The following is a 25,498-nucleotide window of genomic DNA, read 5'->3' on the forward strand; positions in this document are numbered from 1 at the left end:
CAGTTCCCACATACCTAGCTACCCTATTTCATTTCACAGCAGTTTTCAGGTGGAAAGGGATGTCAGGTTACTTCATCTGTTCTCTGGTAGCCTACAAAAACTAGTACCAGGCAGACATATTTCACCTCATTCCTTTGAATGGTTAGCTGAGAGGAGAGTAAAGACAAGCCATGTATCATTTGGTTACAACTACCACCTCTGTGTTGAAGCTCATTTGAAGGATATCTGGAGAAAACAACCCTCCAAACTGGGGAACAAAAGAAAAGAGAACATCCTGCACCCACAAAGGCCCATGCTGAAGTTCAAATTAAGAGAGAGTGATTCTGACAAGCACCAAAAGGAGGTTTGTAACAAAACAGCACATTCAGCCCTCTGGGGTGGTCCCAGTTATTTCACCTGTGCTAGCAAAATGTCTCCAGACAGACAGTGAGGTTTCCCATTCCCCCTGTGAATATTCTACACAGTAAAAAACCACAAACCCTCACTGCTCTGAAACACTGCCCCACAATTACTTCTTTTCCACCCAAAACTCTTCTTATACAGCTGCTTTGTCCAGCACTCAGGACTGTTCTTCATCCATGTTAGAGCTTGTATCATCCATGTTTTTTTGGATGGTTAGCATATCTTTGTTATTACTGGCCATATTTAGACTTTTTCAGTCTTCCCTCACAAATCAGCTCCTACAACTCATTAATCATTTCTTATTTGCATTTGAAATCACTCCAATTTGCTGACTTCTCTAACATGGTCAGAATGGAACACATTATTTCACACACAATCTCAGAAGAGTTATGAGGAGCAGGACAATTACCTTTTTGCTGTCTTGCTACAAGAGCAGCTGATATCTCATTTGTTTTAATGCACCTTAATATTTTTCAGCATTACTGTTTTCCAAGGGCTTTATTCCCACTGCTGATGTGGATTTTTCTTGGATTTTGGATTACTTGATCTAGCTGTATCAATTTGTAGTCTTGATTCCTTTGGTACAGTGGTTTTATTGTCTTGGAGCACCACCGGCAACTTTAATGAATATGTTGTAATTCACTTGCTCAAACTTCTATAATAATGTATTTATTTCTCCATATTTCTATAATGTTGTTACAGGTGTCACTGTCCTGTGAATCTTGTATCAAGAACTACACAGCTTACAGCCTGCAAAGAACTACCATGACCATATTCCCTTCAGTCCATGTTTTTCCCAGTCACCTCAGAAGAGCGTAAGAGATGGATGTTGCAGTGTAACTGGGAGGCTCCAACAGGCCGGGGAAGCAAAAAGGAGCAATACAGAAGGAGACTTCTGCAGACTATATTGCTAGAGTATATGAAGACATGCTGAGAGAGTTGGGGCTGTTCAGCCTGGAGAAGAGAAGGTTGCGTGGGGACCTCATAGCAACCTTCCAGTGTCTGAAGAGGCTACAGGGAGGCCAGAGAGGGACTCTTCACCAGCAACTGTAGTGACAGGACAAGGAGTAATGGGTTCAAACTGACAGAGGGGAAATTTAGGTTAGATAAACAGAAGAAACTCCTCCCAGGGAAGGCGCTGGAACAAGCTGTCCAGAGACACTGTGGCTGCCCCATCCCTGGAAGTGTTCAGGGCCAGGTTGGATGGAGCTCTGAGCAGCCTGGTCTAGTGGGAGGTGTCCCTGCCCATGGCAAGGGGGTTGGAACTAGATGATCTTTAAGGTCCCTTGCAACCCAGACCATTCTGTGATTCTATGAATGGTGTGTGGCTGAATCCACTACACTTTTAGAATTACCATGTTCGCTTTATGCACATTGTGTATTTTTCATAAGCCTTCTCATTTCACATCTATTTGTCTACTTTTACCTTGTATTTGTTCTCTTGATTTTCAAAAGATTACAGCTAGACATACAGGATGCTAACTATCAAAATAATCTTTGCCTCCATAAAGATTAGGATCACACTACTTCTTTTTCTGAAAGCAGTCTTCTGGAAGTTTTCATTTTCAAGAAGGGCCAGAAAACATAACTTTAGTAAAATTAAAAGAGATACTTAAGAAATTGACCCACTCTCTCCACTAGACTTGACTGCAGCATAAGATACCACATTAAGAACAGGGATTTAAAAGAATGATTTCTCTTGGTTCAGAATGTTTGTCTCATTTATTTTTGCAATGTATATCACTCAGCCCATGGGACTCATGGATCTGCTTTTATTCAAGCTCTTTATTCTCTTACTTGCTTTTTACAGACTTTACTATGCAGAATATTCACAATTACTTTGTCTACTACTTACTTCTACACTTAAGTAATCGCTATACAAACAATATTTTATAAGATTTTTCCACGTAGAAAGTGGTTTAATCCTTTTTAACAGTTATTAAAAGACCAATTTTACCTCCAAAATTTATTTCACCTGTTCTTCACTTTATGTCTTTTGATTTTCTTTCTATCAACAACTGTTCTATAATTCTAGTGAAACAGAATTTGGAATTCTGTTGTGAACCAAAGTAGTTTTCTCACCTTTGAAGGAAAGATTGCACAGGAAAGAAAAGGTAAAGAAATAAATATATTCTGAATTTATAAACACAGATAAATACAAATTTATAAACACAGAAAGTCAGTTCCACAGAACACGTTTACAGTGTAGGAATCAAACTTATTTGGATCTAATGCACTTCGGAGGATGTATTTGATCAGGGAATGCCAAATCTAACAGGATAATTAATAAAAATTAATATGACAAGTGTCAATCCATGTAACACTGATATATAAACATAATATGGGCTTAGAGCTACTCAGATGTTTTTCACTAACCCCCACAAAATACCTTTGTGATGTCACATACAGAGGAAATCAGGGTATGACATGAGCTGATGTGTCAGGCTCCAAAGCAAGGTAAAGGCAGAGTGCACTCAGCATTTGAGGGTTACCAATTCTCTGTTCACTCTTCTGGGCCTTAGCACACCTCAAATGGTAACATTATGTTCTGCTCAGGGGAGCAGCATGATGCCATTTCATCATTTAAGTCCTGTTCTAAAGCTCACTCAAGCACAGCTTAAACAAGATTTAAAATGCACACACCCCGCACACGGGAGCCAGTTTAAACTGTAGTTGAGTGATGCAAAAAACCCCAATAAATTCTAATTTATGACAGACTCACAATTATTCTCGCTCTGCAGATGAGTTATTCTTTCTTCTGTTCCTGTAAACTGCAGTCAGTAACACACACTGCCTACTAGGAAGAGACCTTTGTGATAAGATGATATCAAGGGATGTTGTGACACTCCTGATTAAGAATTACACAGTAAGCAAACTGTACAGAAATGCTAATTTTCCTCCCCTTTCTCATCACTTACCTAAATTATTCTGAGTAATACAAATGATCTTTATTAGCTTTAAGGCAGTTCATTCTCATTCTCTTACGCCATTTCGTTAAAGAAATCATATTCCTGTAGCTGATTAAGTGCACTATATATTTTCCTTAACCGTTGCACGTCATGTACACAAACAAACAAAAAACCCCAAAGAACATCAATTCTTCTACAGTCACAGCCAACTACCCACCATCAGCAGAGAATGAATAACTTTTGCTGGAAATAGCCTTTCTCCTCCAAGTTCCTCTTTGAATCACTGATTTCTGAGTATTCCCTATAGTTTTCAGTCATCATGAAGTGATGCTGAAAAACCCACAGAATTGCCCAACCCAAATAAGACAGACACAATTTTCTCCACTTTGGCTGGAAAGAATGTAGGCCTAGTTTAGGATGAGGAAATACTGGCTGGCTAACAGCATGGTTTTATAAAATCTGTCTTTTTCTGACCTTAAACTTACTAAAAGTGAGTCTCAGGATGTGATCCATCCAGGTGTCACTGTGCCTACCAGCACTAAGCAGATGTACAGAAGGTTTCTAACAAAAAGTTCTCTGCAATCCATTCATTATACTTAGCAACATCAAACAGGGAAAAATAATTAAAAAGCTCCTATTGAGCACCCAGAGACCTTGAGCATAGACAGGGGGTGAATACAAAGACAAGGTATTTGGTTGTGAGAGTCACACTTCATCTTTTCGATATATATATTTATACACATTAAAAGAAATTACAAGACATTCTGAAGGGGCTTTTTATTTTCTTTTTCCTATTCTGGTCTATGAGTGTCTACACTAAGAGTACACATATTTGAACATACTCAAAAGAGTTCATAAAATTTCTTGATTTAAGTTTTTTAATCTTCAGATAACTAAGTATGTGGAGATGATATATATGAAAAATGAAATGCCTGGATAAATTCAGTTATATGAAGCAAGAGTGACAATCATATGCAAATGATATTATAAACAGGAACTACGCTGAGAGCTTATTTGTACTGTACAAGGCACAAGAAGGCAAAAGGCACTGGAAAACTGAAAATAAAATGGAAGGAGCACATGCATACTCTGCCAGCTGTCCAGTTTTACACAACTTTATCATGACATCAGTTTTCACTGATTATTTAGGAATCAGAGTCATAAAACATGGAAGTATTTACACTATAGGTCCAAATTCACCTCAAGCCTATACTAACCAAGATGCTGTTACCACATAAGGAGTAGGTAATGCAAAAAGCTTAGATGACATAGAAATCACAGTTACCCAAATCAGCCAAAGCACCATCTTCAAAGGAGAACACCTAGGATTAGAAAGGCCTATAGAATGGAAAAGTGATGCATTTTCAGTGATTAAATTGAGAACTTGTGAGAACTGTCTAAAAAAAAAATAATCCATGTTTTTATAAACTTTTCTCCATGAAAATATTAATTATCAGCATGTTTCTCCAGATTTCAGCAGATATTTGATCTCTAAAGGAGCTGGCCAGAACACTGAATGACTAGAAAGAGTTTCATAAGATCTCCATGAGCAAACTGCATTTACTTCCACAAGTTATTTTCAGCAAAAAGTGGGATCACTTTTTCAGAAGACTAAACTGTTCTGGAAATCACTTCCTGAACACATTCAATTTCAAGCTTTTATTAATTTTATTGTTTATTAATTTTCATGTCAATTATTCACTTAAATAAAAAGCAAAACTTTTTTCCTTGGAGGTAACAGAGTGAGTCTTAGCACCAGAGAGCTCAGTTTATGCAGAGTGTACACTTAATAAAATATGACCAAAATCAGCTGTGAAAATTTCTCAAAACAACTAGCAGCTTAACTTACGTTATACTTTATGGCTTAAGCACTGATGAAAAGAAACTCTTAGAATATCCAGTGAGGAGACTAATGAAAATAAACTGGAAAATAGACAGCAATAAACACCTTTGGAAACTGCTGGTTCTTCTTATGACTGCAAGGCTGCATTAATTTGAGACTGGCACAGATTAGAGAACCTTACATGAAAGTATCTGTGTTCCGCTTCTGCAACAGGTGAACCTCCAACAATGTTTTGGCATAAGCAGAACAGTGACTTTTAAATGTCACCTTTATTCAACATATTTGTTCCCCATGTATTTTCTGAGTCATCTGCTTGCTCTATTGACCAATTTTTTTTAACTGCCATTAGCACTAAAGAGTCAATACAGCTACAAGAGAAGGAACTAGACTCTGCTTTCCAGACATATCATCAACAAAATAGTCAGTTAAGTACCATTTGCAAAATGTTTATTGCTAGGGATGATGTGAAGCAAAAAAAGACACAGCTTTATTTTCAAACCCCAGGTTAAGTTGTAGCATTACAGGCAATTAATAAAAATATCATATTTTTATGCAACTAAATTTGACCTCGAAAGCCACAGCAAGACAGAAAACATAGGACCCTTTAATGTCATTTTTACAGTCATTTATCTGACTATAACCACACTTTAAAGCATTAAGGTCAGCTGGTCACGAAGCATGAGCTATACTTCTGACTAGCATGCACCACATTTGACTTGAGAGTAAATAAGGGAGTGACACTCCATTAACCTTCACAAGTACAATTATTTATCAAAACAGTTCAAAAGAGTGCCCAGCAGAGAACTGATAAATCTGGAAGCAAAAAAAAGGAAACTGTTACAGAACAAACTGATCTTTTGCCAGTGATGAAGAGCTATTTCCTACCACAATTCCTGGGGCAAGCCCTCCAGTCACTTTTAACAGTCATCCATTTTAAAGGACTGTCCCTTAATTCACATTGACTTTGACAGAAACTCAGAGCTTCGTATTTTTTGTTGGTTTATTTCCATCTTCTTTCTCAGAAATAATATATGCTAATATCCTGTATTTACAAGAACGTTCAAAGACTTTCCTCAGGAACACAGGCAGAAAATTCAGAAGGTTTCTGACCTATTTGGTCATATCTACTCTTTTGCACTTTTGGCTACAGCACAGTATTGCCTGTTGCAATATTCCCATTTCCTCAGCTGACCACCATCTTCCTACCACCATATGAACTTTATTTCTTTTATTACAGGACCTATTTTGGTTTATAACCCCATGTGGCCTTCAAATTTTGTTAATTCTGTAAAATTTCTGTAATATCTTTATGTTGTGGAATTCTACCCAAATTTCTCACTGAAAATGAGGTTGAGCTGTTCATCAGCAGCTGTCATCTGCCATTAATTAATTAGACTTTTTGATCGTAGTAGCACTCTGCACCTCCAAAGATGAGGGTGTTTGCTCAAAATCTTACACCAGAAAGTGTCAGGAGGCAGAGTGGAAAGAAAACAGCTTCACCACATGAAGATTCACTTGTGGTTAACTGGAAATTGCCATCCATCATTGCCATCTTGTCTTGCATACTGGTTTTCCTTTATGGTAAAGACACCCTTCTATTACACTGTACCCTAAACTGATCTCCAGCCTCTCTCAGATGCACAATGGGAAAAAATCACTCAGTATTCACCACTGGATTTGTAGTTACCACAGCAGAACTCCAAAAAAAGCAAAAGTGTACAGCAAATTAACTATCTTCCTACTCTTTGCTCTCCATTTCAAATCAGTACTTCACTTACTTTGTGAAAATGCAACAAGTTCCATGAGCACAAACAGCTCATTCAGGCGGCTCGTAACTTGTTTCTGGTGGCCACTAGTTAATAATCTCAAAACATAAAAAGTGAGAGACAAGGAAGAAAGACTCACATTAAGGGGAAGGAGCTTTTCTCTTATGAATTAGCCCAAACCAGTAAAAACAACAGAACTGTTGACTGACATAAAGGTCAATTTCTACTAAGTGTCATGTAATAAAGTGTAAAGATTGACTTGCTTTTCAATAGAGGATTTAATATATTCACAAAATACAGAAAAGCATAACCCTCATTATATTAGTTTCATTGTTTCAGCTTGTGCAAACAGTTTATTCCTTAAAAATAATAAAAGGAAATGGATTCTGATTTTAAATCTGCTGCACACTTTATCTTGTACGTACGAAAATAATTATGTTCAGAGGACTGAGTGCTTGATATCATGAGGTACAATGTTTATTTTTTCCCATTGATTTCCAGGATCAAATGCCTTATATTTAAAAGTTTCCCTCCCTGCCAACTCCTTGTCTTGGAAACTTTTCTTCCTCCTTGGTATAAGAAAGATTCTGTAGTCAGACTTCACTGGCAATCTTTGGATATGCAGGAGGCACTATAATCCACATTGCTATTCCATAGCTATGCAGTCAGAGCTCAGCCAAGCTAAGCAGCCCCAAAACTTGTCTTCTGACAGTTACCTAAGCAAAAGAGAGTGGCACACAAAGCCTTCCCTCCATCAGAAAATTCACCACAGAGGATTTAACTACAAGTTAACTGAACAAAACCACACAGCCCATTTATGAAATGGTGACTGAGCCAACCAGCGACCATTTTTGCTTGAGACTAGTTTTTCAGTACCGTATCAGATGCACCTGCTGCAGACATCACAGTAAAGGAAAAGCATCTGTTGTTAAGCAGGAGACATAGCTGTTAAAATGAGAATGATTTGACTCTAAGTATTTCCACAGAGGCAACAAGAGAGTAAAAAAGTTTTAGAAAAATATGGTAGAGACAAGAACTCATATAACAAAAGAAAAGTTTTGAGATGAGGGGATGTGATATCATTCCACAAATACAAAAACATTTGCTGTAGAAAGGAGCACATTTGCTGTTGCTGCAGTGGTTAGGACAAGAATTAATGAGATGAAGGATCACACAGTAGGAATAACTTTTCAACAGTAGAGACAGCAATACCCTGGGACAGACAGACTGGCAGGTTCTAAGCGTCCTGCACTGAGCAACTTCAAGAATTTAGACTAGTATCTGAAAGCAACTACATTGGTACAGCTGATCCCTGGATTGAAGCTGGGACTGGATGACCTCTCACAATCCCTCTCAGCCCTACAGTTCCATGAAGTGCTCACATTGGGTGAGAAATGGATGTGCTCATTCAGAAGGGGCTCTACAGAGTGGTAAGGGACTTACTCACTAAGCTGGATCAGGTTTTTTAGTTGTGTTTTGCTTTGGATTTTTTATTTTTAATTTTTTCCTTCAGATAAATCAATAGGCTTGGGCCATTTTCCAAAGATGTGATTTGGTAAGTTTCAAGCCAAACCTCTCAAGCTTTACTCATGAGATAAGTGCTAAACAATGAGCCAGATTCATCAAAGCTTTATAGACTTACTTAAAAGAAAAAGAAACTGATTCAGCCAACTCATTTCAAGCCAAATCAGGCAGTTGAAAATCTATTCCTGAGATTTGGAAAATCTGTCTTTTTTAAAAATATTTTAAAAATATGTTTTGAGAGTCCCTCTTTTGCAGGGGCCTCAGGCAACTCTGTCAAGAATCTGTTTGTTTCCAGCCTGATTAGGAGCAGTGTATTTCTCATGTCTATAGGAGATAGCTGAAGTATGTGTGTTTGCATATATACACCTACATGTTTTTAGATATATACTTACATATACAAGTAACATAAGAATTCAAGAACTTTCTATCAAAGGTTTGGTAATTAAAGCAGTGGATTTACTTTTCAAAAAGATTAATAATGAATTTGCTTCTTTACCAAAAGAAAAAAAAAATCAGTGGTAGTGCTGGATACCAATGTACTCTCTTAATGCACAAAGCTAAAAACAGCTCCCTGCTCTCAGGCAGCTTTACGAGCCTTAGGACATAAAATGTACAATACTTCTCAGTACTGACCCTTAGAGTACTTCCTAGAGGGAGGTTAATTCCCATGTTTCTTCAGCTCTTGGTATTTCTACCAAGAAGGATAACAACTGAGTCAAACAAGCTACTTTTTGTGTACAGCCCACAAAAATCCTACTGGAAGCACCAAAATGTTTCAAACAAGGCATCAAATATTTATTACGAGGAGAAGGGAGGACATAGGCCTGGTGTTATCTAACAGGATGGGCCACAGTGTTGACTGTGAAGAGGAGAAAGCACATACTGCGCGTAGTCCTGCCTGGCTGCCAGCATCCCACATCCAACTTTTTGAGCTGGAGAAAGTCTGGGCTGAAAATGCTGTGCTGGGAATGTACAGATTTCTATGCAGAAGCACAGAAGAGGGCTCCATACTCTTTTCCCATACATCTTTTAAATTCACTAGTAAATTCAATTTCAGCAGCTAAAAGTTGTTGGCAATACAGACGGGCACAGCCTTAGCCCTGCAGAGCATTACGTGGCTGCCCTCTGGCCCACTATCAAGCATTTACTGTATATGTATATGTCAAAGCACTGGGAAAATGTTCAAAACCTTGCCATGCTTTCTTCTTCTGTTTTGTTCTCTGCAAGGAAACTGCTTCTTCCAAGAACATGGAAAGAGCATGTGACTTTGAACTGGGAAACCTGAAAGATCAGTGAGCCTACCTGCTAATGAGCAACTTGCTATTGAAATGAGCTCGTTAGCTTTCATTTTTGCTGGCTGTGGATCGATTCATGAGCCACTTATGTGGCCTCTGTAAGCTGTACATAAATTATCAAATGCATTGATTTCAACAAATAATAAATCAGGAAGTCAGTCCTTCCCATATCTCTACTATAAATGCTTAGCTCGATGGCCTTCAAAATTCATCCAGAGAAAACAATGATAACATCAGTGTTCACAGATACATTGCATCTCAAATAGCAAATATTCTGCTGCAAAAATAAGCTTTGCTGGCATTTCAGAGAAGTGAATAAAAGCTTCCCTCGGAAAATGTTACATACAAAATGTACAATACAAAACGCACAGAATTTTGCATGAATCTGTGTGTAGGTGGCAGCTCAAGAAATTCACAGCAAGGAACAATTGTCTACAGCAAGGAAAAATCCAAGCTAGATGATCCTCAAGTTCTCTTCCATCTCATATTAAATGTCTATAACCTTCATAGGACTGTAGCGGTGAAAGTCCTACGGCATTCCAGAGTCAGTGCTGAGTTTTTGAAGTAAGAACACTTTCTCTTGTCAACTGGCAACCTTGACAACATAGAAAGAGAACCTGTAAAACACTGATCACTCAGCAGAGGGAAGGCCTCACATTCTTCCTCCAAACATGCAACCATAATGTTGCCATTTTCAGCACATATGGGTATCTCAGCAGCTAGGCTGCCCAACCTGGCTTCACCTGGACTCCCAACTGCTGATAAAAAGTAAAGCAAAAATTAGTGCTTTGACCATGTATGCTTGCAATTTCCAAGCACTTCATAACACTGATTTGCAATAATTTGCCTAAGGTCATGTGGGCCTTGATCCAAAGCCTATTAAAGACAAAGCAGTCTTTATATTGACTTCAAAGAGCTTTGGATGGGACCCACAGTGAATCACTGCATAGTAAACAGAAAATTCAGGAACAGAAAACCTGCTCTAAAGAGGAGATGTCATTCTCTCCTTCAGTGCCACAGTTTGCTGAAAAAGAGGTAACATGAGACTTATTTTTCCTGTTCATCCATACCACAATGCCAACCCTTTTCCCACTCAGCTGCATTTCTAGGAGCATTATTTAATTCTAAAAACCCACTCATACAGCCTAACACAAGAGCAACTAACTGTATTGTAGAGGTATCTTCATCCCCTTGACCCTCAGTAATACCAGCAGGAGAGCAGCTCACTGGAGTGCCACTGGAGAGAGCTGTGGCAGTTCATGCCAGCTGAGGATGGTGCCATCCTCATTACTAAAGAACAGCAAGTTTAGGACTAAATGCAATAACAATAAGGAGTTAAAATGTGCAGACCAGAGAACATTGCTTAATCCCAATTTACTGAAAGGACATGTCATTTTTAGAAAGTTGTCCAAACAACTGTCTTAATATTCTACACCAAAGTGGCTATTAATCAAACAACAAAGGCCCAATTAACACATAGCTGTTGTCACCTTGATGTTAAAAGCCTCTCCCTTCCCCCCTTCTTTCTTTCTTTTTGTCTTTAATGTTACAACCTAACCCAAAAATGCTTCAGGGCCCTACAGGAAAAAAAAAAAAGACAAGATAGAGAGAGGGAGGGAGGGAGGGGGAGAGGGAGAAAAAGTGGGGAGGGGAGAAGGAGAGAGAGAGAGAGAGAAAGAGAGTCTTAAATACCATCTCTCCTCTAGGCAGCAATTTCCACAGATGAAGAGGTCACCACTGTTTAACAGTGTGCTGCCACGTTAATTTAGTATGACAAGATAAAGCAGTAATCTCTGCTCGAAGAGGCTGTAAACCGCCTGCTATCCAGGGACATGCTCGAGTCGATTTGCACTGTATATCACTTTATACAATTGCCGTGACAAAGCCCCCTGAGTTCCCTCATGTAAATCTCTCTCTCTCCCTCTCAACTTCCCTGCCAGTCAGACAGCATCGGATCTGTGGTAAGCTATGCAAACTTCATGTTTTACGCATGCCAATGGCCCCCAAAGCCCCCCTCCCTCTCCCCCCCCCCCAAGAAAAGATGTTTAGGACTTTGATAATCCATTGATCCCACTTCCATATCGGCTTGTATTTTTCAATCTGTCGTGTTAAGTTGTCAGAGAGGGCGATTAAACCGATGTTTCATGTTCCGAGATTTGCGTTCCTGGGAATGATAGTTTTCAAAGCCTTTCTTGCTAGGTTCTGCTTAAAGATTATCCCTAAGAAAGCTGATGTGAATATTATTACTGGCATAAACCTGGTAATAAAACCATAAAGTGTTTTAGGTAAAGACATTTTAGAGATATTCAGGGTTATAAACATAAGAGTTTAAAGCTGGATAGAATTTGGAGTGCTTAGAAAAAAAAAAGGCGGAAAAAAAAGCGCCCTGTCAGGCTGTGGAGTTTTCTCAGCATGAAGCAAAACAACATATGTAAAAGGGAAAAGGGAACTCGCATGTCTATGTAAAATAAATATAATTACAGAATCACAGAAGAGGGCAGAGGAGAACACTGACCTGTGCAGTTAGACAGGAATGAAAAGAAGACAGAGCATGTGTAGCGGTGGTCATGATACTGCCTCAAATAAAATGCAGTGACAGCTATTTCGAGCGCACAGGGATGAAAGCTGCCTGTGTCTCCAGCAGCCTGCACAGCTGAAAACATGGTCTTCTTGTTGGGGAAATAGGGTGAATTTTTTGCAATATGTCGCAACTCTCATGTGCCATACTGCATCTCTAGAACATGCAAGTTTTAAATTACGTCTCCTCTCTATTTCACATTTAATTTGTGTCGTTTTCCTATGGCCTGGAGGCATGATACAAGTCACAGCACACAATATACCAAATACGGTGCCAAAATGGGAAACTGTGCACATGTATATATACCCACTTGCTGGATTAAACATAGAGGAGGACATAAGTAGAACTAAAACACGCACAGCAGTCAGGTTGCTACAGAATAAGACTGAAATTTCACTGCAGTTTCTTAACTAATATAGCGCTAGGTCTATCTACTAACATAACGTTTGGACTTGTAAAAGTGACCAAGGAAGGCTAGGTCAAATCTTTCAGACACAACAGGTTACATATATTCTCTGAAATTAACTACATTTAATAAGAAAATCCGACATTCATTGCAGCTGATAACAAGACAAATGCTTTATTAAGCGCTTAAGTTTCTAACAACATTTGAGAATTCCCTAAATTTTAAATGGGAAAAAATCCACCGGAATCAATGCCATTTTTGCTATATAAAGAGAATCTTCACAAAATAGACTTTTAAAGGTGTTTTGCCTTACTTCAGTTCTCCAATTCATGTTGCCAACCAACACATTATTTATTATTTGAACTTACTGTTGATAGACATACAACAAAAGGTTTGCTTTTAGGGAATAACCATTTCTTAAAACCCCAAAAAATACCATCAGTACTGGTTAAAAAAGAAGTCTGATAAAATATTCACAAAAAGAACTGAACTTGAACATGGTTACTTCTACAAAAATACAAGAGAATATTTGTTCAGGAATGTGTGTTACCTCTAAGTCCATGTACTGTGAATGGGATTGCTATCACCTAATTTTAGCTCCAAATTAGACACCTAGTCTAAACTAGTCATCAAGGCTCCCTCTATAGTTAATAGACAAGCACTTTCAGAGAGTAATTCATCTTTCTTGTCTTAGATGCTTATTTTGAGATTGAAACCGTTGTTCTAGGAGGGTGGTTATCTTTTTCCATAAACTGTGAAGACAGCCCAAACACCTAACTTTTATGTGCTTAAACTCTGGTGAACAGAACCTCAGTCTCACTGTATGGCATTCAAGAATCTCCATGAGTTTGGAAAGACTAATAGGTCATAGACTGTCATGGATGAAGGACAAATATAGCGTCCATTGTACTCACACAGCCACAGACAACAGAAGTGAATTGACAATGATAAAGCAACAACTGGGAAGATGGAAATACCATGTCATTTCATCCAGTAAACTGAAAATTTGTCATTTCATAAGTACTAACAAAAATGGTAAGTCCAACAATTCTTTGTGATATTTTACAGAGCAATATAAAGATACAGGTCCTAAATATAAAAGGATTTCAGTCAAATTAGTTTATTCACATGGAAAATTCAGGACTTCACTGTGGCCCTGTGTCAATATATTACCCAACACTCATGTTGACAGCTTCAGAACTGAAAGCTATGGTCACTGCCCAAATGCTAAGTTTACACTGGCCACAAGCAAACAGGAAAGTACATCATCTGCCACAGATGTAATTCTTTGCAGAACTGAATCAGACTATTTTCAATTCTGCTTGTAGATATATAAAATTCTGAAAAACTGTTTTCCAACAGAATTTATCAAATTGGTTTAAAAAGAATTTAGACAAGTCTTAAATATGTAATAATTGTGGATGATTGATTTGCTCTCCCTCACACACTGTGAGCACTACTGTCTGTGTCAAGACAATATAAATTTAAGAAACTGATTTTTTTTTAAAAAAAGGTATTTTGAGATTTTATATTTATAAAAGTAAAGAATATACCATGAACTCACACTCTATGATCAGTAAGCCACAGGACACAAACTCAAGTGAGTTGAGTGGTTTGAGCTCCAAGATGCGGAAAGCTTTATATTCCCAACAGAGCTAAGCACTATATAGCAAACTCTTATGTACAAATAAGCAAATGCTCTGGCCAGGCAAATACCTCTCACTCAAGGCTTTTTTGGTTGAAGTTATCTAACTACAGATTTATAAACTATAGGGATCAACAGCTGAGCTTAACACCCTAAGCTCCAGCTGTAACCTATGAAGAAAAATAGGCACTTCTAGGGTGTGAGTTCTCTGACCTACTTAGAAGGTATGTTGGGACAAAATGAATCATGCTCTGCTATTCCCTATTTACTTGCATTAACCATGAAGTTAAACCTAAATTTACCAGCTTACCTCTGGACATGCACTTTGTAAACACTGAGTCTGATCAGCCTTGAATCTTCACTCCAAAAATTACGTTGTAATTGACATGACATTACATTATGTGTTAGTGACCAGTTCCTTCTCTGAGAAGAAATAACTTCTTTTCTCTATGAGAGAAAGCCAAAAACTCCCATAATCACCAGAGATTTACTATTAAGAGTGCTGTCATATATCATAAAACCCCCATAAATGTAACAGAAAATTATACAAGAAACTAACTTGCTCCTAACAGAGTCCTCAATGCACTAAACTCTGCATTTGTACATGGTTGTTTTCTGGAGACCCACAGGTCCTCGAGCAAATGCTGCTGCCTTTGAACACAGATGGATCCAAACCTGAGCAACTCTCCTGATTATGAGTGCAGCAGTTTAAAATGAAAAGAATGAGAAAGAGGGAAGTTTCACTTACTTTTACAGATATGAAACACACTTTAAATTCAATCTGAAAATCAACATAGAGAAGAGACTGAAGCAGGGATATTATTTCTGGCTAGCAATATTAATAAGCAATGCAAGCTTCCACTTCTGACATGACTTAGTGTAGAGACACACACACACAATCTACCACAGTAATTCAGACTTGAGATGTCAGAAGGATTTTACCTTTTGCTATAATATTTCTTATTTTCTGTCATCAAACTCCAATCCTACAGAAAGCTATGTGCAGAAGGAGTTATAGTCAGTGACCTCTCCTTCCCTCCCTCTTGCTACCATCAGCATTAGGTTCCAATCAACCAGATTATTTTGCAGGAACAGGGTCATAAGCTAAGCATTCTGGGACAAGAATGTTTCTTTTTTCTGTCTCTATAAAAATAAATCATGCTCTGGGTACAATATAAATAAAGATAATAACAGTCAGATCTTAGATTTTATTGGTCTATGTTTTGGACAATCTATATAATTTGCCTGCTGCCTGTACGAACTACAAAAAATTTGTCTTTTTTTTAACCTTGGGGGGAATTCAGATTTAAAAGCATAAAAAAAAGGATGCCAAAGCAGACTATTTCCATGTATAATGACAATCTTGTTTACACTGCTCTGGCAAAAGTTATCCTTAGTTAAACTGGGCACAACTCCACTCAGTTACTTCCATTGGTTTATCTAGTGATGCTAAATTCACAGGATTCAGTGAGCCTACTTCCTTGCAAAGAGTAAAAAATGCCTTATCTGGTCACACAACTGCACCTAAACCAGAAAAAGAAACAAAAGACCTTAAGAATGTTAGAGAGAATTTAGAAATGAGGCTGGACAAACTATTCCAACAAGCTCGCTACCCTGGACATAAAGGTCTTTGTTTACTTAGGAAATTTTTTCCCCCCTCTGTTTCATTGTCTTGAAACACTTTCAAACATTGCTTGGAACAGAAACATTGAAGCACATCAGTCTCCTCTTGCAAGGAGGTCTCTGAAATGCCTTAGGAGGTGACCCACCTATGGTAGATGCCCACTCCTAAGCAAACACATACTGAAATCTGTAGTCTGTTTTGCCACAGGTCCTTCACCAGCCACGAATCTCTAGAGAAAATCAACCACCCCTTTTACTACAGTGGCAAAGGTGGTGATATTTCACTGATATACTCAAGACAAGAGGAAGCAGTTAGTGCCATGAAAAAAACCCATAAACATGACTGGATGACATGACATTTCAAATTTTAGCAACTGCCTGAAGCCACATTTTCATTACCACTCCAACCAACACTACTTTAGGAAGAGTCTGCAAAAACATTAGCAGTGGCAAGAAAAGCTAGAGAAAGCAAACTGGCTTTGGCACAGCCTAATCCAACTTAATTTTGTATGACCTGAGAAAACATATCCAAAGAGACAACGCAAAAACCATGATAGAGCATTTCACTCCTTCATTTAAATGACAGAAAACAAATAAATGCTTCAAATTGTCACTGCAATGGATAACATCCTAACATCTGATAATGAGAGAAGAGACAGTAAAACACAACTGTGAGTATTCAGTGTAGCAGAAGGTTCTGGCACTTCCAGGAGCCAGAGCTGATAACCACAGAGATTCCTTGCAACCCTGAAATTCAAGAAACCATGACCAATACTTCACAATGCATTTCAGTTTTGGTGTATCTCTACTGAAAGTAGAGCTGCATATCAAAAAACAACCATCCTCAAGTTTATTGACATTCTGTCCAAGCAAATAGCACAATACTTTCTTTCATTGTGCAATGTCTTCATATGAGCTATTTACTAAAAGACTTTTATAATGGATCAAATAATAAAAACGACTAAGCTAAATATCACTACAAGCAGAGTAGAAAATGGGCAAGGCAGAAAAAGGTTTTCAGAGGACAACTGAAAGCAAACAGAAGGTGATAGAGCAATATTGCTCTTATAAGGCTGGAGATAGAGAAAAAGGCTCTGTCACTTGCAGCGAAAAGAGAGGGAGAAGGCCACACCAGCTGCTCAGAAGGAGTAAGGCGGATATGAAAAGTGTGTGGAGCAAACAGAGAGCACACAGGGAAACTGTTCTGGAAGTTCTAAATGGAATGAGCAACTACTGAAGTGAAACTGAGTCAAGGTGGTGTGCAAAAGTAGAAGTTTGCACTATGTAGGGGGCAAAACATAATCAACTTAAGATTCCCACATGCCTTGCCTTGAGGCATGTGTCAGATAAGAGTATGAAAGTCTGGTATGCTGCTCTCTATTCTGATAGTAGTTACACTGACAGCCCAAGGCCAAAAACTTCTTAACAGTGCAGAAGCTTGGCCAAAGGAGATAAACTTAGTGTTTGAAAGTTAAAGTACAAAAACTTAAACTACATTTCTGTGACCTTATCTTTCCAGAACCACAGAGAACTGGGCATGTAGATGGCAGCAGAGTTTCTGTCTCACTACAACACCATGAAGATTCACTATCACCAAAGAAAAGGCAGTCTTGCAGGATAAATGTGGGCAGAGTGCCACAGGTGATGGACCTGGACTGCAGAAACTATACAAAGTCCACAGCTACTGTTTGAGTTCTGACCTGATGGAGACACCACAGATCCTACCTATGTTATGCCAGACCTGCTGAAAGCAAAAGCTGTATCAAGAAGTAGGAACACTCAGATGTAGTCTCTTTACATGGCTGCTATAAACTGGTCATGCAGTCCTAACGGGGCTTTCTCCATATCCCTAGTCTTCATCAGTGCTTCTCAAATCAGTAGCTTCAAAATTTTGTTTCAAATCTCTAGTATCTCCTGCCTCCCTCTGGCAGACATCAATGGCCTGGTCTTCTGGGTCCTGGCTGCAATGTACTGCTGTGGGTACACTGCTGCACTTCTGAGCCATGAAAAAGGCTGACCTGGCAGAGTTGATGTCAATGAAGTATTTCCAGTAAAAATGTACAATCTTCAGTGAAATTGCCTAGCAGATCTCAAGAAGTCTGTATAAACCCAAACTTACCCACCTACTGAAGGCTACTCACTTACTGGTTTCATTTGGAAGGAAACCACCGTGATCACTGTGGAAGTCCTACGGTAGATTGTTTTGCTTAGAAAGATGACCAAGTTGTTTGCTTTTATGGCTTACAAAGTTTTTTGATAGGGCACTTAATAGTTCTTTTCATCATAAGAAGAGACCATCTGGCTCAAATATTCCTACTGACTGTGGGCTTTACTGTTCTACCTGGCTTTTTTTTCACATGAAATTTTTCAGCTATTCACTTAAATTAGATTTTACTAGTATTTAGGCAAGAAGCTTAAATGAAGATATTTTCCAGGACGAAGTCAATGAATTGATTCTTAGGCATATAATCACTTGCAAACAATGGATACATACAGTTCCCAGCACTTCCACAAAACAAAGGTGTTTACTTTTCTGTTGATTATTTTCTGCTTAACTGCATTCAAATGAATCCATTAAAAACGTGACTGCTTCACAGTAAGATGATCTTCAGCAAAAACAAACAACTGCTGTTTCCACTTCTCTTCATGGCCTTTAAAAACTACAGTCATCTGCACCCTGTATTCCAGGCAATTTATAGATTATAAATCTGGCCTTGATTTGTTAATTTATTAGTTCAAATGTAGTTCTAACCCTCCTGCTTGGGGAAAATAAAACACATTTTCTTACTTCATTACTTATTTATTGTCTCCTAACCAACTTTTGGACCTTTCAGAGTCTGATCAAAATGCCAAGGGGTCACCTCAAACTTCAGCCAGTCTTTCTGCCCATTGACTTCAGCTGGAATGACATAGCCACTCTGGCTCTCCATGGCCACAAGTGAACAAAACTCATTGTATTAAGAGAGTGGCTGAATAAACCAAGGGAACTTCCATAAACTAGGACCCTGCTCCGGAATTGCACTATGGCTTTGATCCCTATCTCACCTGAAGAATGAAAAGACCTTTTCTGCTTGTTTACATGCCCTAAACAGGACCTGCACATCAAGTAGTTTGCAAGTAATTGCTAAGTGCTGTAAGTATGACTTCGTAAAGAGATGGGACAGGATTGAAAAGCTGGGAGAATCCAGATCATGATAAGTAGGACAGGCAGGTTAACTAATGAAATAATGAATAAATGAAAGATACTTCTCAGGCAGATATGAGAGTTGTCAGAGCTCTTTCTGCCTCCATCAGGACTGGTTTTCAAGGACTGCAGAGAGTTTTCTCCAGACTAAACAATGCAGTAGGCAACTTCTACAGCTGTCTGATGGGTCCTGACTGACCCCTCTTCATTTGTTCCCTTTCCTATTAGCCCAGAGTGATCCTCTGAAATGGTGCAAGTGTAAAGATCAAACTCTGATACAAGCCTGAATTATATCTGGGAAAACTGCTTCCATGTGCTACTTTTGTGGTGACATTTATAATGCAATGTTTGTAACAATGCAATTCCATCATCTTATAAATATCAATTTACCATTAAGAGAGGAAGGAAAGAACACCAGACAAATGCAAACTTACCACCATTTCTGCTTTGTTTGAATTGAACTAGTCTTGTTCAGATAAGCCTGTCTATCTCTTACAAAAACAACAGTTTATAGTTTAAACTGTGAAATTGTGTGTGCGCGTGTGTGTGTTGTAATTATGGTGCCTGCTAACAATTTCATACTGCCACATTGCACATATGGCTTCCAAGCTAGCTTTATCTGAATCTTTGTGAATCTATTCTCCGTGCTATTAAACTGAGCACATTCCACATCGTTCAAAAGTAATTACACTTTTGTCTAGAGTGTAGGAGACTGCTCTCCCCAAACAATGAAATTCTCATTATTAGAGCTGGCACAGTAACGGCACTGGTGTTCACAACACTGTGCATTGTATCATCACAATAACTTATCCTAAGCTTGATGCACAAAGGTACACTGGAAATTAAAATTTCTCTAAAACCACTGTGGTGGTGTGTTTTTTGTTTTTCTTTTTAATAGGCATTCTTTAGCTCAGTATAATTAGAGTCCTATTTGACTTTTTAAAAAGCTATATGCATTCAGATTTCCATTCTCTTCAGAAGTTCTGAATAGTAGCTCAGTGCTCCAACTGCTTGTTGTTCTGATCCAATACTATTCACATGCTGACAACTGCAGACCAACAGGTGAAGTCCAGGATGGATGGGATAAGAGAATTCAAATGCAGCATTACACAACCTTTTATTTTGGACAAGCAGAGTTAAAGCATGAAGTAATGTATCAGTAAGCTATTTGAACAGTAGTACTGTTATTCTTAATACGACCAAAATTTCTTAGCAGTTTTCCCAAGTTAGAGAGGAATCATTCACCACCAAAACGCAACATCTTTTAGTGTGAAGCAACAAAACTACTTAACAGTGCACTGGAGTATTTCCTATCAACTTCAAGCACTGCTGAAAATGAATTCTAAATCCCACTGGAAGTGCTGGACAAATGTGGGCTAGCAATGCAGTCATACATTTTGCAACAACTGGGCCATGGTAAAATTACACCTTACCAGTCTGATCTTTTGATCAGCACTTCCGTATTTGTGGGGAGTTTTGGGTTTCTTTTCTAGTTGGTTTTTTTTTGTGGTGGGTTTTTCTCATGAGTTTTGGGTTGTTTTGGTTGGGTTTTTTTATTCTTATCCATCATTTCACTGATATTCTATATTAAAAAGAATTGTTGGAATTGAGCACACTATGCTCATGGGTATATTTTAATCAGTACTTTTAGCCTTGACATCTCTTACTTTCAGAAATTAGCACCCAGACACCATTGGTGAGATCAGGAGTCTTGAGAGGTGGCAAAAGCAACATGCTAAGGCAGACAAATAGAAGTAAATAAAATAAACCTTCAGAACGTAGATGACCTAACAACTATCCATGCTAGCCAAATACTGTAGCCTTAATGGGTTTCTTCAAAAGAGCTATTGACTGATACTGTAATCCTCAAGTGTTTCCCTGCTAAGCTTATGGCCTGCCTTGAGCATCCTAAGGGGACTCTCGGATATATTCTAGGTCAAATGATTTGTCTTGTATTTTCTACTGAGCCTTTGGTTCAAGTCTGATAAATTATTGTTTCTTTTTATCAGTAGAAGAATTTTTCTACTTACAATAAGTATCTAGTTTCTTCTATCATGAGGAAGACAGTTTGGAATAGAGTTGCCCCTGTCTTGGTTGAGGCTGGTAGAGATCTCCAGAGGAAATCTGGTCCAATCCCCTACTCAAGCAGAGCCACCAAGAGTCAGTTGCCCAAGACCATGTCCAGATGGTTTCTGAATACCTCTAAGGAGAGAAATTCCAGAACCACCCTGGGCAACCTGTTCCTGTGCTCAGTGACCCTCACACTAAAAAAAAAGCATATCCTGATGTTCAGAGGGAGCCCCCTGCATTTCAGTTTGTGTCCACTGCACTAACCCTTCCCTGGCTGCAGATCCAGCATCCTCAGAAATACCCTGTTCATTCTGATGGGAAGATGAGCTTTCCAGATTTTTTGCCAATTTTGGTTAGGTTTAGAGATTTTTTTTCCCCCCAGGAATTTTACCCTCTTTTTATAAAAATTTCCCCAGCATTCTGAGCTGTCTCTCTTTGGCAGTTGTTACAACTTGGTAAAGTGCAGCAGGGTACATTTTCAAAAGTTTAAGGTGGGTAAACCATTGAGTTATACCTCTGGTGCAATCACCCCTGTATATTAAGGATCCTAGGATGTCCCAGCTGGCAGGACTTGTAAAAGGAAGCACAGCTAGAAGTAACCTATGAAACACAGGAGAAATTAGCAATGAGAAAAATGAGGCCAAGAAAATGCTTCTCAAGGTTGAAATTGTTTGCTTAACTGTCCCTTCATGACGCAGTGCCGATAGTCAGAATACGAGGAAGCAGGGACAGCTTTGGTAACAAGAGGAATTCAGCTATGCAACCTACTGATGAGACAAAGCTGTGTAATTCCATACCTCTTCTATATCCCTTGACTGTGGTTTGTTTCTGCTGAGATTGTCCCCTAACCCAAACAGGTGTTGTGCATGCAGCTAACACAGAAAGACCTCTCTGGATTCACACCATGACTACCCAAGAATCCCTCCAGGGAAGAGCCTCAGCTGACAGTCACACACAAAGCAGCATGGTTTAGACAGGTGCAGAAGAGTGATGCACTACACAGTTTCAGGCTGGCTGTAGGTCTGAAACCCTCTTATGTGACACTGGAGAGAAGTGTAAAGGTGTACCCTGCTAAGAGCAGCATGTGGCTGCAAAACGAGAACTCCATAGTCACTCCGTGGCTCAGTCAGAAGGTGCAGCAGTGCAGCTGACAAGCTATTAAGACGTGTGAAGCACACTGCTGGAGCTTTGTCAATAAAACTGTATTGGACTGCACTGTGTAGTGCTGTGTGCACATGTGGATACACCTGGATGTGCTTCCCAGAGACTATAAAACAAGAGAATGTCAATTCAGACAGTATAAAAAAGACCTCTGCAATGCTAACAAAGTGAATACCCTTTGGGAATGATTTTCTTAAGTGCTAATCACACAAATTGAAGTCATGGAAAAGCTATCCAGCTAATTCCTTCTTAGAACTACATACCACAACAGCAGAGGGAGTGATTATGTATATTTTACTAATTTACACTGATCACTTCCTTCTTTCTGGAGACACACAGGCTACATCTTTTCTGATCTACCTGGGTGATGATTTTTACAAGACACTCCTCACTAAAAGGGAGATATTACTAAAAATGTCACATTAATACAAACTGGCAATTTTCTTAAGTATGCAGGAAGACAACTAGACCCTTACAAACCCCCAAACACTGCCTCAGATAAGCCTACAGAATGTCACTGCTACAGCAGAACTGTCTAAAACACACTATCTTGTACTGTAAAGAGACAGAACACACTGTTTTGACATCACTTTAAATATAGCAGGAAGTCACACTAGATGATCAGCTAAACCTCTTGGTCTTAAAAACTATAAATGAATAAAGAAGTTAGTTAAAATCAGTTAAATAGCAGTTAAGTGTTTCAGCGAGGTGTAGTTAAAATACTCCTGCTGGGCTCCTTGGAAAACAATGAGTTTTTATTTCATTAGGGTCTGATTCTACACTACTGCTGCCATCACAAGTTTATCTATTGACTTAAATGTTGTCAGGAACAACTCCTTATCTTCAACACACTCTCTTAAAATAGGCCAAAATACAGTAAAGCTCATACACCAGTTACATACCCTATCATCCCATTGGTTGGAACTGTATATTAATGAATTCCATCTCCATAAAACATAAGATAAAGGATGAGAAGTAAACAAGCTTGAGAAAGATAATGACATGTCTGCCCATGAGTAATTTCTCCAGTGATGTTCTTGCTTCATGTAAAGTTGCAATAACACAAAGTAAAATTAAATATTCCCAGCCACTGTTTGAACTTCAGCATTAGCCCAAAAAAGGAAGAAAAATGGATCAGAATCAGTGAGTTATTCTGCCTAGGAGAGCAGCTTCAGTGAATATCCAGTGACTTGGTCCTGTGAGAAATAATAATCCCTAAGGCTTTTTACTTAGGGCTTGTTACATATGCATAATGAGCTGTAAGGGCTTAAATACCACTATGGAGCCTGCAGGCTTTTATGAGAACACACTATCACCTATTCTGCAATGCTTTTAAAAAATATGCAGGTCCATTCATTATCTTCACTTAAAGTGAAACTGTCAGTGCCCTTGTCGAAGTGGGGGACTAGCAGAAAAGTTACAGTCGATTTGTAAACAGGCAAGAGCTGTGCAAGTGTGTTCACAACAGACAGCTTTGTCGAGGTACCTCAGTCCTGGGATTTCAACACCTTTCTCTGCATCTTTCCACCTTTATAGAAATGTATCACAGTACTCTGCATGAAGGGCCCAAACCCATCACGTTACAACAGTGACACTAGTGAGGAACATGGCACTACTTTTTGTTCTTTTTGTCTCCTTTTAGATACAGCCAGTTCTGGACTTCCAGTAGGCTGCTAAATATAATGAATAAAGTGCTCAGTGTCATTTGTAGAGTGCAGAAAAAGGTGGAAATTCTTAAGTGAGAACGGAGTATGCTGACTTAATTCCATAAGCACAGCAAATTCTCTTGCAGGTATCTGTGGCAGGTAAATTCACATCAGACGTGAGTTTTTAAACCCATCAAAATCCAAAGTTGCCTTTTTCACCCTTTAAACAGACTTTCATGCTTTACTATTGCATAAACTTGGCATTAGGGTGATATTTCAGACACCACGGCAAACGTGACTCTCACTTAGAGTGTTCCAAAACCACTTACTGTTTGCTGAACACATCCACTTCAAATTCACATCACTGTAACTAACAAATTTTAGCACCCTAAATGCCATCAGGCAAAGGTGAGGAAAAGTCTGCACTGCAAGTGATTTAGCATTTGTAGTGGAGGGCAAAGGCAGTCCAGCTAGGTCAAAGCTTTCACATTATTGTAGCGTGTTCTGTACGTGTAACTGTGCATTGTATAGTCCATAAAGTACAGATCTGGATGCCAAACTACTGTAGAGGCAGAATTCAAAGAATGGATGTAAGCACAATAGACCATTAGCAAACCTACCATTGTGTTGTGCTGAGAAGTGGGAGTCCTATGGCCACAGTTCTCTTGCGTCAGCAGAGAAACTGGCTGAAATTCCTCAGAGTGAGGCTTGTTGGGAAAACTCACATGCAAGGGAAGGTGAAAGGCTGGGAGCCCGTCACTCTCCTCTTCTCCCACTTTCTGTCTGCTTGTCACCATGGCTACCTCTCCATCTGCTTCCCCATACGGAGAGGCTGGTCGCTTGGAAGACATCCTGGAAGGAACAAAAGAGGAGAAAATAATGAAACCTCCAAATAAATCCTTAATGCCGTCATTGTGTGGTTAGGGGCCATTGTAACAGAAATGCCTTTTTTGTGCTGGCAGAGAGCAGGAAACCATCCAAATACCACTGCAAAGCATACACAATTGGGAACAATGGCCAAGCAGGTAGCAACAGAACAGTGGCTTGTTTGTTGTGAGAATAATACACTAATATAGCACTCTCTTGTATTCTGGCTTCTTAAACATGAAAATTCACCTAAGACTGCATAATGAAATGCAATTCCTTTAAAAAAAATACCCATCTGGTTTTGTATTTGCAAGAGGCTGCAAGAAGATAGAATGTCTCCCGATACAAGCTACTGTCAACTTAGCTTTTAAGGAATAATCATTCACATGTCATTATCAACCATAACTGATGAAAAAATAAAGTAAAATAAAATACAATACAATAAGACGACTTGCTAGCAAGCCAAAACGTCTGTGTTTATAAAACTTCACCCATGTGAACAACAGAGTGCTGTACTCATGTTGCAAGAATCTTTTCAGGTTCGCAGATCTGGTACAGTTAAGCAGTTAAACATTTGGA

At 38.8% G+C, this 25,498-nt stretch overlaps 1 protein-coding gene across 1 annotated transcript in view; it reads right to left on the reverse strand.

Annotated features, from left to right (window-relative positions):
- The window catches only part of LOC103799014 (transcription factor SOX-5-like), an 84,045-nt gene extending 59,147 nt beyond the window's left edge, over window positions 1–24,898 (reverse strand). The window contains exon 1 of the mRNA XM_009071305.1: window positions 24,673–24,898. Coding sequence (XP_009069553.1) covers window positions 24,673–24,849 — 177 coding nt within the window. The 5' untranslated portion in view covers window positions 24,850–24,898. The remainder of the gene's footprint in view (window positions 1–24,672) is intronic.
- Window positions 24,899–25,498: the final 600 nt, after the last annotated feature.

The sequence above is a fragment of the Acanthisitta chloris genome, unplaced genomic scaffold (assembly GCF_000695815.1).
Source record: "Acanthisitta chloris isolate BGI_N310 unplaced genomic scaffold, ASM69581v1 scaffold12713, whole genome shotgun sequence".
NCBI classification, from domain to species: Eukaryota; Metazoa; Chordata; class Aves; order Passeriformes; family Acanthisittidae; genus Acanthisitta; species Acanthisitta chloris.